Raw genomic sequence first — 15,568 nt, 5'->3', positions numbered from 1 at the left:
GTAACAATATTCTTAAAGTTGCATGCTCTAAAATAATCTACTTTCATTTAAATTTGTATTATGAAGATATCGTCAAGCTAGGTAGAGCTCGCTCTATGAAAGATACAATAACAATTGGTGAAAATGCGTCTGTTAGGCGAGTAATATTGTTATTAATGATTCTAAATCTACAAATAATACCGGTAATACAACAGGACATGTTATTTTTCTTTATTCTATTTTATTAAATTGTCATAGTATATAATACACAAGTGAGACATTCATTTATTAAATTCACTTATCAAGCAGAAATAATGTTCTCATTCGTGGAGTTACGTTTAGTGTTCTCGTTAAAAAGTCGATAACAAAAGGACAGTACACGTTTCTACGGCAAAATCACAACTTACTAATATATCCTGTTCGAAGGACAATCAATAAATACTACTGTTCTATTTGTAAATGCATTCGTATCGTTGCGTGGAACAGATACTCTGAAACTCATGATGGACAAGGCAGGGGGTTGGAGAGTTGAAGATTAGGATAGATTGAAAAAACCTGATATATCCGAGAAACACATAATAATATCACGCACTCGGATCGTTTTCGTTCGACGAGAAAAAATAACATCTAAAATGTCTATAGTAAAGAGGAAATTTTTGAAAGTTGATTTAGATCATAGAAGGAAAGAGAAAGAAAAGAGAGAGAAAGACAGAGAAGGGGAGCGAAGGGTACGAGGGTAAAGGGTCGCGATACTGCAGGGTCAAATAATGTCGTATTAATATTGTTCTTCTTCTTTCTTTTTTTTTTTTTGTTCGCTTTTCTCGTTTCTTTTCTGTTGTTTTGTAAGCTGCGTTAATACAATCGTTGAAATCGACACACATACTTTCGGGACACACACACAACTTTTATTTGCCTTTAGTGGCTCGTATCGCCTTGCAAATTTCAATCCACGGGTGTCCGTAGGAACTGCAAATGTCACAGACGTTCAACGAGCTTGATGATGGTTGACTAGGTTGGTGGCCGGGTGTACTTGGTGAGGATGACCCTTCTTTCTTTAATTTACACGTGGATGACGAGAGATGTAGAAAATCAACCGAGGGTGGTAGAGTGGCGGGTGCACGTGTTTTACGTGATGACGGTAATGTTGCTGAGTTGTACGACGATGACGAGTTAGACGATGGTAGTATTGAGGGCGATCGCTCGAGCGATGGAGATTTTGCCGCCTGTATTGACCGGCTCGAAGGCGACGATAGGCGCATACACCGTAGAAGGTTGAGTCAATCATTGAGCAGACCTTGAGACACACTGATTAGCTGCTCCTTCAGTACGCGGAAGGAGGGTCGTACTTCCGGGCAATGGGCCCAGCATTTTCGCATTACCTAAAACACAAATAATCAATTAATATACAAATAGAGTTCCTGTTTAAGTCTTGGGGTTGTTGTAGGATGATCTTATTAGAAGAATTCCTTGAAAATAATCATGTTTATTTCTTTACATATTATGTATACTGAGTGATTCAGGTAACTGTTTCATGTTATAATTCCGTTAGCAGTGCAGTTACAGAAAAATGTCAAAGAAGGAACATGAATGATCCAAAAAGTATTATATCCGTAGGACCATGTCTTTTTTGGAAGTACAGTGGTGTATGTGCAATCAATAATTGCATTATCTTTTTAAAATGGAAATGCATACTTTTTATTACATAGATAGATTTCTCTCGTCATTCTATGTAAAAGAGCCATCCATCATCATCCATCTTTCTCCTTCGACATTTTTCTCTAACTGTACTGGTAACAGAGTTATAACATGAAGCAGTTGTGTGGACCACCTTGTACATCATAGCGTAAATAATTCGGAATACGATATGGCTATGGCAAACCTCGTAGACTTCTTTGAAGCAGGCTTTAGGTCTTTCCAATATGATTCCGCGTTGCACTCTTTCCACAACTTCGGTGTTTTTTAGGCGACCATAAGGCATCTTTCCGCATGTGAATACTTCCCACATAAGCACTCCATAGGCCCAGACGTCTGATTTTGAGCTGAAGCGAGTGTAGTTCAGCACTTCTGGAGGCGCCCATTTGATTGGAAATTTGGTGCCTCCGCTACTAGTATACTGGTCATCCAGTACATACCTACAACGAAATTAAAAGATTTCTAATTAGTAACTATGAACAAGGAGTACAAGAAGCTGCATAATATAGAAAAGGTTTTCACCTTGCTAATCCAAAATCTGCAACTTTTACCACATTTTCTGAGCCCACTAAACAATTGCGTGCAGCAAGATCTCTATGAATGTAGTTATGCCTTTCTAAATAAGCCATGCCTTTGCAAACCTGTAATTCAGAGTATTTCAATTAGCATTAATAATTAGAATGATTAAGAAATGAAGGAATGACATTTAGCAATTTTGAATTTACCTGTATGCACATGTCTAAAAGGAGACCAACATTTACTCCTAGAGTTGCTTCATGACGACGGAGGTAGTTGAGCAGAGATCCATGTCGCATGTATTCAGTGACAATATATATTGGTCTGTCCTTACTGCAAACGCCATATAGTTGGACCAAATTCTGATGTTGAAGTTTCCTATACCCAATAATTTAACATTTGTCATTCTCTAAATTTATTTCTTAACACTACAATTATTAATACGTTGACTGCCACGACACCCGTATTCGGGTGTCAGCAAAGTTTCTGGTCAGGCCGCGTAATCCATATTCGGGTGTCGCTTATTTGACTACTTGCGAAGGATCGTCGTAGGTATTTGAAAAGATATTCCATAATAATAAAACTGTCCAATTGTTATACAAGTAATACGAAAATGGTTTATTAAAAAAATTATTTAGAATGTAAAACTTATTTCTAAGTTTTTAATTTTTCTTTTCGACGTTGTAATGAATTAGGGCAGAGATTTTAAGTTATACCGTTCCTTGCTCAGCCAAGATTCAAACTGAATTTGCAGAAACTGAAGAGATGAGAAACAAATGCGAAGAAATGGAAACGAAAAAAACGAGAGATCATTCTTGAGACCATCACTTGAGCGACTCGCATTACTAAAATATCGATGGGAGTACCTAGCAGAGAACGCTCGGTACTGCTGCACGCGTGGCCTGACGGAGATTTCTTTGAAAACGCGTGGCAATCAACGTGTTAAAAGATTGATTTAATTATCGGCTTACGTCATCACTTTAGCTTCCTCTATAAAATCATCTTCAGACATCGTGCCTTCCTTCATCATTTTTACTGCAACATCTATAGAACCGCGCCATTTTCCTCTTCGCACTACGCCAAATTGTCCAGAGCCAAGTTCTTCCAACAAGTGCAATTCTGCTGGATCAATCTCCCACTTATCTGTAAATCAAAGACTTGCTACATTCTGCAGAAAATGGTTTACTTCTTAACGCCTTTGTAATTCCCTTTTTTCTTTTGGAAATTACTAGACTATGGATATTTATGCAGATTCATATTTTCATGAGCAGTATTAAAGAAATAAGATTTAGATTTTTGAAAGCAGAAGATTTGTTTTGCCTCCTGAATATTATAACGTGTATTCTATCTTAGATATTTTATACATTTTTACGTATTATGTGACCAGCATACATTTTTGCTTTATAATTCCCATAAATATATAAGAATCTACAGTCTCGAAATTACAAACCATGACTGAGGCCAGCAGTTGGTGGCACAGGGCGATCACAAGGACTGGTTTTCAGTCTGCTGGCTAGTCCACCGCTATTGTGCCTGTGATAGTTAACCAAGTCTGGTATTGAGCCACAGCAATGTTTTTCGGACAGATAAAACTCTCCTCTAGTGTTTTGTTTGATGTGATAGTGCTTTACGTGAGGATGTGGGCTATAACGATATGAATATCTTCTTATTAATTTTCTCTACAATTGTTAATGTGTAAAGTAGGGTCGTATGTGAAAACACTTACACTTTAGTGTAGAGAGAAAGCGTGTACAGCCCTTTGGTAGACGAATTACGTACGACGAAGCAACCTTCCTTATCCTCCTGTTTGAGCAATGATTCTGCACGTTGTCTGGACATATCACCTACGTACCACCTACAATTCCAATCATTATATTTCAATCATCATTACATATAGTGTTCGTTCATTAATTAGTTCCTTATTTATTATAATCTATAGTTTCCGGCTTACATGATATTTACATTTACATTCTGAAATCTTATCTTACTAATTACTCAATTTAATACATTTTATCACTACCTCACAACATTACATAATATTAAAAAAGCATAAATTATGTATGAACTCCCTGCAGGTACGTACTCATATTTCTGAAGACCCAGGAGTTCCTTTTCCTTCACGTAGTTGCTAGGAATGTAACCGATGGATCTGAAAGGAGAATCAGAGGTTACAATTAATTGTTCTACGTTATTCTCTGTCCAAACTATTCTATAAATATTGTACAAACATTGTGCAATTATTAACAAACCGATGTCACGGAAATTTGATGAAACTTCGCAAACGAACATTATGCTTAAGTTTTGATAAAATCCAATTACGAATTTATAGCAGACAAAGTAACATCATATCGTGTAATGGACGTCATTTTATCATTATCCTGCTTCGTTTCCACGCATATATTCGGTGCTCAAATATGCAAAACGAATAGGCAATTTTGATTGTGTCAATATCATTTGTGTGTACGTCGATTGCTCTACATATTTCAAAATTTCAAAAGTGACGTAACTCAAACAAGTATGCTTTTGGGAAGAGCAAAGAACTATTTCTGAGCTTGAACAATAGATAATTGTTTACCAAACCGGCAAAATGTTGGTCAAATTGGTAACATAATTCATAACGGTTAAGAGTATCATCCCCTTAATCTCATTATCAATAAAATTAGGTTTAAATTGTAACATTATTGTTAGTGAAAAAATGTAAGCTATTTTTTATAGCAATAAATGCAGAATATTATTTTATAAAAGCTAGTTAGTGGACTGACTTACACCACTACGTTTATCAGTCCTTTACACATGCAGCACGCTAATATACATATTTTACATGCCAAGTACAGTTTCCCTTGGCTCGTGTTTACTTGCTACACGTCTTATTATAACGTTCGCCAGTCGAATCGTCTACCAACGAATGCATAGCCCTAATCTGCTTTTGGTTGCGTTAAGTAGTCATCAGGGAGTACGAAGAGAGGAACCTAAGCCATTAAAAGCACTCGATTGCCGAGCATGCAAATTGCTACGAAGATATGGGTATCGAGCGAAACGTCGTTAATCCTAATTACCGCTTGCAGCAAGGGTTTGCATAATTGGCTGGATCTAATTAAATTGAAGCTTGATCTCGATCGAGATCTTTCGATCCGATGTGTGGTTTTACTCGCTTGAATTAATGTTTGCTAAAATGGTAATAAGTTTTCAAGGAAATTTTAGAGAAAGTTTTAGGACAAAAGACGTAAATAAATAAATTAGAAGCGAGGCAACATATTAAAAATAAATGTAGCAAAAATGATTCTACGTAGAATTAAAATTACGCTTCTTTTGCTTTGCTCTTCTTTTGTTGAATATGATGCAGCCTTTACATACCCGTGTTCATCTTTGACTTTCCACCAATGTTCCTGAGAGTCATCCAGCACCTCGTACTCTGCACCCTGCAATACGAAACAATTTATTATTATTCATTCATCATACTTGAATAATTTAAATTCTGTATACGATACGGCGTTGACAAGTATCAATCAATGACTTTTAATTCTAACCGCGAATAATACAACCTTCGATGTGACTCTCGATGACAATGTATCTCCAAATAATCTTAAACTTGAACGAAACAACTTCGACTAATGTTAAAAACCAACCATAACCTCGACAACCATCCATGATTTTCACCTTGATTGAAAATGCTATGACTTCGAGAATCGTCGATCATTTCCAAGTAATTCTGAGCGTCGATTATTCGACCTCGATCATTACGCGTCATGATTGTCAAATAACCTCAACCGGAAGTTACACTGAATCGTATGACTAGTGAATCGTATTTAGTGAATTGTTGAACACCACAAAATATAATACGTTAAATTTCGCGAGTAACAAACGCGTCTATCGTCGATTTATTTATTGTATGTATTAAGCTCGTTAATTCAATTTTTTTCTTTTTTTTATTTTATTTAGTTGTTTACATTCACAATTTGTCCGATTTAGACATTTGGTAGAATTTTTTGGCTGTTTGATTATCATGTGGGTGGCTACTCCCAGCGGGATACCATCTTCGTGTTTGTTAGGTTATATCCTTTGTGTTAATTCAATTTATTCACATATTTTGGTCCTTATTGATACAGCGAGGATTTAGAAAACTATTCTGGAACGTCTAGTAAATTTTCGAAAACCATAAAATATCTCTTTGTTAATTTAATGTCTGATGGAACGTGGTGCGCCGTACGTGTTCAAGTGTTAATGGGACCCAAGGTTTCTCTGCATATTAGAGGATAACCAGAGAGCCCGTGGAATGCCAGAGATGCTGCTGCTTACGTCGACAATAACATGATCGACGCAGGACATTACACGGACCGTTATTTAACCGCAGGATCCAGCTGTATCCAGATTATAACTTGGAAATGTAACGCTGGTTTCGAATCTTCCCATAACGCCATGTGTTTTGAATTAAAACGGTCGCACGATCGACCAATAGTTTTAGAAAGGAAATTGCTGACGATGATCCTTGACCGAACTTTGTTTCCTCGTTAAAAGCATGTGGTGGTTTTAGGTGCGCCATCTATTGTCAAAAAGTTCCCAAACAGTTATATCTTTTGGTGAACTAAATATTGCTTGGTTGTTAGGTTAAAAGTAACCGTAATATTTTAACCAGACGGATTCTGTAGAAAGAAAAATTACATTTCTAACGACATATACATTTTTCAAAAATTCCTTATTTTCTCCGGTTTCTCCTGTACTTCTATATTCTTTCTTTTGTAATATAATATATTAACACGCTGAATGTCACGACAGTTTTACAAGGTTTGGCCGTGGCGCCACGGTGAACTTTTTATTATGACATACATATAATATTGAAATATTACCTACAACAGATATGCTACGGTGTATAATCATCGCTAATGAATTTATCTCACTGAGGTCACCGGTAACATCCGCGGCGCTGTAGTGCAATTTCACCCGATTCACTTACTTTTTGCGATTATCAATTATCTCATATTGTTTCTTCGCGTTGCTAAATAATTGTTCTACGTTATTGGATTCCGGGACCTATCATAAACCATAATCCATCCCTTGGTCATATTTATTCGGACCAGCAATAATCCTAAAGAATCGTCACAAGATGTGACAGTTTTTACTTTATTGTCAATACCCTTTAATTGCCATCAAACATCTTTCAAGTCGAAACGTTTTTTAGGGTTACTGTTCATTAAGGTAAAACACGGACATAGCGGGTTTTCCCATGTTCGACAGCTACTGGTGGAGGACGCACATAATATATTTCATGTATAAATAAAACTATTTTTATATGTTTTACACTGTCACCGGTGACCGGCTCTCAACTTGGCCGTGGGGCGCCGTGGAGGTTAAGTTAACCTAACCCCAACCTAATCCCATGGCATTGAACGTGTTAAGTAATGTAATATAATAAGAATATAATAAGAAAAAGCTCGTCAGTAAATAGGGTTCTATGGAACATTGTATCCGTATTTGTTACCGTTCTATTGCTTGTTTTCAAGTACTTACAAATTAGAATAGTTAGAATTAGACAAAAAATCGCGCGCAAATCATTTTTAATGATTCTTGCATATTTTCTTAAAATCGAAGAAGCTTTTCTGCAACAGAAAACATGATCACGCGAAATGTGACCTATCGAAGGTAGCAGAATTATTTAATCCATTTATCCACCTAAACTAGACGGTCTACTGTGTCAAGCCAGAACCAGGTCATTTTGGAACAAAAAATACTATCTGTATTTTCCGCAAGGAATGATCGAAAAAATTCAAGATTTTACTTAACTCCTTCGAAAGCTTTGGACAGCGGTGTAAAGTTTCTATATCCTCGTAATTCAATTTGCCTGTTCGATTCTGTATGATATAGCGCATGAATCAAGTCGATTTATAGTGGCGCGGTTATTAACGTAATATGTACGCGTGTTTGGATTCGATAGGACGAACAAGTGTTCGACGCGATTAAATTGTGGTTGGTCAAGTTCCATTTGAACCGATACAAACGGCGTAATTTACGTAGTTCAGTTTGCTACCATACCTTTTAGTTTGCATCGTGGTATAACACAGATTCTTAGGATAACATTTACCCTCATATGATATGATACGCTTTACTTTATCGACGTATGATTTTCATCTCTACGACGCGATCCGATTTGATTTCGTTTGGTACAGTTTGACATAACTGGCTACGATACGTACCATGTAATGCTAGTTTGCTTTTTTCCTTCTTTCACGTTGTACATAACACGATTCCAATCGATTCAGCTCGAGTGCACGCGCTACGATTTAATTCGATTTGATAGGAAACAATGCAGTTTCCTACCATAGACCGCGGTAACGTTCGGTTTAACGTCGGATCGTAAACTATATTCGCTACGTAGCTACTCTAGCTGAATGCGATTTCGTACCATTCGAACGCATAATTATTGGAATCTTCGCAAAGCACGAAAAGATATGGAAGGCCCATTCACAATCGAATATCGACTGTCGTTTGCTTTTATGTGATTCGGATTTCCGTTTCAATGGGCAATTATTGTGGCTTCAGGTTCTCCCCGATGTAATTAAAACTGCATAACAGAACCGTCCGTTAAACGATCCCGTGCATCGATCCTTTGTATCGCCGTTTAAACGCGTATTACATATTTTATAACCTATCGATACTCGCGAACGTCGTACCACGCGGATAAGTCGACTCATGATACGGTTTATTGTGAGTGTTGTTTTTTTTCATTCTTTCAATAAAAAAGCGAAAAACCGAATTTCCCTTACCTTTTCGAGGGATAAATCGCCACCCTCGATCGCTCGAAAAGGGTACAGAGCTACCACGACCTTCGTTCTCATCATTATCTTGTCCTGCAACATGTATTGATTGTTACTCAATTTATCATTTTTACGTTGTTCAATTAAATCAAAAAATTAGGTTACTTAATTATTTAATTACGGAGAATATTTTCTTTTTTGAGAAGTATATTATTACAATGTGGTAAATAATGTTTTATGGAAAATAGTGATATTTATCTGTCACCTTGTTTTCTTGTGGCGGAAGGATATGTAGCTCGTTGAAATATGAAAGGAGGATTTGTTACTTTACCTTGGTTTTAGAAGATGGCGTCCCAGGTGTGCCCCCTGGCATTATTGGAGTCGAGGGGGTCCCTGTAACATAAACATTACAAGTTTTCCTTAGCGACTGATTTGTTAAAATAAAAGATACGTTTATTTTAAAATCGATGTATTTCATATACAGTCGTTTACGATCAAGAGTATTAAATATATTTCCGTATTGGACATATTGTACCAAGTTAAAACTGCAAAATGTAGACGCTTTATGTGGTACGCAGTAACTTAAAAAAAAAACGGAAATGTATTCTTATATTTTCTGACTTGAGTTTGTAGAAAAACTAATTTCCATCGTTCATGGAAGAGTTAATTTTAGTTACAAGTATATAATATAAAAAAAGGATATAATGAAGAAACACTTGTACGGTCTGTTGAAGTAATTACTTCAAGAAAAACTCTACATCTTTGCTTTTGTATATCCGTGAACTGCAAACCGCTGTTACAAAGAGAATAGGATTTAGTGAAAAAAATTCCAAACACGGAGAGGTGCATATTATTGTGCCCTTGAATATAAATTTTGTTTTAGATTACAAGGTCTAGAGACAAAAGAGCTATGAGTAGATTTTTATCGCTGTTTCTTGTAGCTTTCAGCTACAGCTACACACCAAGGTTAACTTTTTGGTAATGTCCTTTGCTGCAAATATATGAAGATGCTCTCTATCCTTTTTCTTCCTAGTGTATTGTATCACTGTAAGAGTGAGCATCTGGATCAGCATACACTATACTTATACTTGTTTCAATATATTTTTCTATTACAAATTCATCCACTCGTTCCTCTATCAGTCAACCTGAACGATATACATCAAATTAATAAATAATGATAAATAAATTGTTGATTTTTACCTCATACACTATACCTGTACTTATAGTTGTTTCAATATATTTTTCTGTTACAAATTCATCCAGTCGTTTCTCTATTACTTAACCTCAACAATATCACACATTAAATTAATAAATAACGATAACAATTTACTTGATTTTGATCTCACTATACCTATACTTATATTTCTATATATTTTTCTATTACAAATTCATCCACTCGTTTCTCTATCAGTCAACCTGAACAATATCGTGTATTAAATTAATAAATAATGATAACAATTTACTTAATTTGATCTCACTATACCTGTACTTATATTTCTATATATTTTTCTATTACAAATTCATCCACTCGTTCCTCTATCAGTCAACCTGAACGATATACATCAAATTAATAAATAATGATAAATAAATTGTTGATTTTTACCTCATACACTATACCTGTACTTATAGTTGTTTCAATATATTTTTCTATTACAAATTCATCCAGTCATTTCTTTATCACTTAACCTCAACAATATCATATATTAAATCAGTAAATAATGATAAATAAATTGTTAATTTTTACCTCATACATTGTACTTGTATTTATACTTGTTTCAATATATTTTTCTTTACAAATTCATCCACTCGTTCCTCTATCAGTCAACCTGAACAATATTATGTATTAAATTAATAAATAATGATAACAATTTATTTGATCTTGACCTCATACACTATACCTACACTTATTGTTGAGGTTATTAAATGTATGAACAGAGGAACGCGTGGATGAATTGTAACATAGAAAATATATTTTAATATAGAAGTGTAAGTACAAGTAGGAATATAATTTGAGCTGGTCCTGATCCGCACGCTAGCAGTGTTACCCTATATCTGAAACCCCCAAAGCCGTCGTCGCCATTTTACTGTCTATGGTCTGCCTTCGTCCCAGTCTATTGTCTGTACGTTGTCGATGGCTTCAGTGCTTGAGAAGACCAGATGTAGAGTTTTCTTAGAAGTGGTGACCACTTCGACCACTCTCCCTAAAAACTCTACATCCCTACAAACAATTACCTTTTAATATCTTTTTTATTTCTCAAACCTAAATATTCATTTATCTTAAATATTCAAATCTTGGTTTTGGCAACGCTTTTGTACATATATCTGCCAGTTGCTTTTCGCTTGTTACATACATTACATCAATTTCGCCCCTATTGTATAAATCTCGCAAGAAATGATCTCAAAAATTACAAAATAATAGTGATATCTTACATCTTCTTTGATGGAATTCTGCATTCTTAATTAATTCCATGGCACTAGTATTGTCTACACATAGCATATGCTTAAAGATCTCTATCTTCACCGTGTTGTCGAATGTTTCGACGATGTCGAACCATTCTTGTCGTACTGTCATATGATCCGTAGCTCCTGAGTCGAATGTCCAAACATCATGGTTTGCCGCTTGTATCGTTGAGGTGCTTTCTAATAGATCAATTCCGCTGTGATCTCGATTTTGATTTCTGGTTTCTTGGTTGTCTCTACTGTTGTTTCCTTTATTATTTTTAAAGCAATTTTTACTGGTGTGGCCTTTCCTTTTGCATATAAAGCATCTAAAACAATCCTTTTTTAGATGGCCAACTTTTCCACAATTGAAACAGCTTGGTCCTTGTTTCTCGTATTCACGTTTGCTTGGCTGCTTCTGCTGTTCCCTTTTATATTTGTTACCTTTTGTTACCAGCGCCACCGATGTTCCCTGGTCGTCTTTCTTCCATCTGATTTCTTCTGTCATCAGCCTGGTACTAAGCCTGTCTAAGGTCTTCTTTCCTTCTTCCACCGAATCCCACGCACTATGAAAATGATCGAATTTGTTTGGTAACACCGATAAAATGCGTGTTATCAGCATTTTCTCGCCAATTTCACTCCCAAGGGCTTTCATCTTCGCCGCTATGAGTTCCAACTTTGATAGGTTGTAAGAGACATTTTCAGATTCTTCCCATTTAAAATCGAAGAACTGCTTCTGGACCATATTTAAATTCTCATCCGATTTTATGTCATATACTGTATTCAGCTTTTTCCACATTTCATGTGCTGTCGTGCAACATAAAAGAAGATCCAACGGTTTCTTTCCTACTGAGGTCACGATTAATTTTCTCGCTAATCGATCTGCTTTCAAAAATCATTCACGGGCGATTTCTTCCTCCGCGCTGTTACCTGGATGACAAATTCCCTTCACACACGTTGATCAGGTCGCCATCTTCCTCCAAAAGCGTACGCATGACAAAACGCCACTGGAGCCAATTTTCTTCGCCGCGTAACATCCCGATCTTCGCACTTGCTAATTCCATTTTAACACTACCACTTACTTTACTAAGCACAACACTTTAACAATTTATTCACTTCGCGTTGCTACCTTACAATTTACAGCTCTGGGCCCATAACCTGTTGAGGTTATTAGATGTACGAACAGAGGAACGCGTGGATAAATTGTAAAGCACAAAATATATTTTAATACAGATGTGTAAGTACAAGTAGGAATATACTCTGAGCTAGTCCAAATCCGCACGCTAGCAGTGTTGCCCTATAACTGAAAACCCCGAAGCCATTGTCACGTAAACTCGAGGGTTGGATGATAAAATAAAATAGCTGAGTCGTAACACAACTATTAATTTTGTTTTAATTAAACTTTATTATGAATTCAGCAATCACAATGGAATACACACTGAATTAACACACATAAATCACAATTCACTCCAACAAGGTTATGTAAAACCCAGTTACACCGATACGTTAAGTACGCGACTGTTATAAGGGTAGACACCGGTAAAGATATGTTGACTATTCTAAGGATACCGAATAAGTGAAGTTTTACTGATGATACTGTGTCTGAGCAAAGCTAGGAGTGGGTGTGTCTAAGGACACGGAACTATCGGATTTGTTGATGACAATTTTGGTTAGGGAAGTGAGGGAAGTAGACACCGTTTCCGATTGGATAATAAGAAGGTTGATGGTCCAGGAAGGGTTTTAACCGCCCTCGCGAGAAAGTTGCTAACGGAACGTACCAGACGCGAGGAAAATTAACTTTTCGTGTTAACCCGTAGTAAACAATAAACGTAAAAGGAAACCTAAGACAAGAGATACTCGCTTGGTCTGAAGGACCGCAACTAAGAAAATTCCAAGACCCCTGGTGGGTACTTAAGACTATTGAGGGTACGCTCCAAGGATGTGCAAACATCTGGGCGTGCACCACCCTGCCTGTGGTGCGTGGCCTGATCTCTGATGTGTCTACACTGTCTATGACCTGCCTTCGTCTCAGTCTATTGTCTATACGCTATCGATGGCTTCAGTGTTTGAGAAAACTAAAAAGACCAGATGTAGAGTTTTCTCAGAAATGGTGACTACTTCAACGTAAATAATAATAACAATTTATCTGATTTTGACCTCATACACTATATCTGTACTTATACTTATACCTATACTTATGCTTGTTTCAATATATTTTTCTATTACAAATTCATCCACTCGTTCCTCTATCAGTTAACCTGAACAATATCGTGTATTAAATTAATAAATAATGATAACAATTTACTTGATTTGATCTCATACACTATACCTGTACTTATAGTTGTTTCATTATACTTTTCTGTTACAAATTCATCCACTCGTTCCTCTATCAGTCAACCTGAACAATATCATGTATTAAATTAATAAATAACGATAACAATTTACTTAATTTGATCTCACTATACCTATACTTATATTTCTATATATTTTTCTATTACAAATTCATCCACTCGTTTCTCTATCAGTCAACCTGAACAATATCGTGTATTAAATTAATAAATAATGATAACAATTTACTTGATTTTGATCTCACTATACCTATATTTCTATATATTTTTCTATTACAAATTCATCCAGTCGTTTCTCTATCACTTAACCTCAACAATATCACACATTAAATTAATAAATAACGATAACAATTTACTTGCTTTTGATCTCACTATACCTATACTTATATTTCTATATATTTTTCTATTAAAAATTCATCCAGTCGTTTCTCTATCACTTAACCTCAACAATATCACACATTAAATTGATAAATAACGATAACAATTTACTTGCTTTTGATCTCACTATACCTATACTTATATTTCTATATATTTTTCTATTAAAAATTCATCCAGTCGTTTCTCTATCAGTCAACCTGAACAATATCGTGTATTAAATTAATAAATAATGATAACAATTTACTTGATTTTGATCTCACTATACCTATACTTATATTTCTATATATTTTTCTATTACAAATTCACCCACTCGTTTCTCTATCAGTCAACCTGAACAATATCGTGTATTAAATTAATAAATAATGATAACAATTTACTTGATTTTGATCTCACTATACCTATATTTCTATATATTTTTCTATTACAAATTCATCCAGTCGTTTCTCTATCACTTAACCTCAACAATATCACACATTAAATTAATAAATAACGATAACAATTTACTTGCTTTTGATCTCACTATACCTATACTTATATTTCTATATATTTTTCTATTAAAAATTCATCCAGTCGTTTCTCTATCACTTAACCTCAACAATATCACACATTAAATTAATAAATAACGATAACAATTTACTTGCTTTTGATCTCACTATACCTATACTTATATTTCTATATATTTTTCTATTAAAAATTCATCCAGTCGTTTCTCTATCACTTAACCTCAACAATATCACACATTAAATTGATAAATAACGATAACAATTTACTTGCTTTTGATCTCACTATACCTATACTTATATTTCTATATATTTTTCTATTAAAAATTCATCCAGTCGTTTCTCTATCAGTCAACCTGAACAATATCGTGTATTAAATTAATAAATAATGATAACAATTTACTTGATTTTGATCTCACTATACCTATACTTATATTTCTATATATTTTTCTATTACAAATTCACCCACTCGTTTCTCTATCAGTCAACCTGAACAATATCGTGTATTAAATTAATAAATAATGATAACAATTTACTTGATTTTGATCTCACTATACCTATATTTCTATATATTTTTCTATTACAAATTCATCCAGTCGTTTCTCTATCACTTAACCTCAACAATATCACACATTAAATTAATAAATAACGATAACAATTTACTTGCTTTTGATCTCACTATACCTATACTTATATTTCTATATATTTTTCTATTAAAAATTCATCCAGTCGTTTCTCTATCACTTAACCTCAACAATATCACACATTAAATTAATAAATAACGATAACAATTTACTTGATTTTGATCTCACTATACCTATACTTATATTTCTATATATTTTTCTATTAAAAATTCATCCAGTCGTTTCTCTATCACTTAACCTCAACAATATCACACATTAAATTGATAAATAACGATAACAATTTACTTGCTTTTGATCTCACTATACCTATACTTATATTTCTA

The 15,568-nt window shown here is 34.8% G+C and overlaps 1 protein-coding gene across 1 annotated transcript; it reads right to left on the bottom strand.

Annotated features, from left to right (window-relative positions):
- Nucleotides 1-769: 769 nt before the first annotated feature.
- LOC117238529 (tyrosine-protein kinase Btk29A) lies at nucleotides 770-9,376 on the bottom strand. The gene is made up of 11 exons (XM_033503516.1): nucleotides 9,268-9,376; nucleotides 8,946-9,029; nucleotides 5,542-5,606; nucleotides 4,271-4,336; nucleotides 3,914-4,042; nucleotides 3,638-3,831; nucleotides 3,159-3,330; nucleotides 2,397-2,565; nucleotides 2,194-2,312; nucleotides 1,859-2,111; nucleotides 770-1,358 (listed from the first exon to the last, which is right to left on the bottom strand). Exons 1-11 carry the CDS (start codon nucleotides 9,307-9,309, stop codon nucleotides 1,257-1,259), a joined length of 1,395 nt encoding a protein of 464 aa, XP_033359407.1. The 5' UTR covers nucleotides 9,310-9,376; the 3' UTR covers nucleotides 770-1,256.
- Nucleotides 9,377-15,568: the final 6,192 nt, after the last annotated feature.

This window comes from Bombus vosnesenskii, unplaced genomic scaffold (genome assembly GCF_011952255.1).
Source record: "Bombus vosnesenskii isolate JDL3184/JDL3185 unplaced genomic scaffold, Bvos_JDL3184-5_v1.1 scf7180000013527, whole genome shotgun sequence".
NCBI lineage: Eukaryota > Metazoa > Arthropoda > Insecta > Hymenoptera > Apidae > Bombus > Bombus vosnesenskii.
Note: the sequence above shows the minus strand (reverse complement) of the source record. Positions and strands in the feature narration are given on the sequence as shown.

Coding starts and splice junctions, on each gene's coding strand:
- LOC117238529 (XM_033503516.1), bottom strand. CDS start 9,309: ATGCCAGGGGGCACACCTGGGACGCCATCTTCTAAAACCAAG. Junction 4,043..4,270: donor CTGGGTCTTCAGAAATATGA/GTACGTACCTGC, acceptor TTGGAATTGTAG/GTGGTACGTAGGTGATATGT. Junction 2,566..3,158: donor GAGGAAGCTAAAGTGATGAC/GTAAGCCGATAA, acceptor TATTGGGTATAG/GAAACTTCAACATCAGAATT.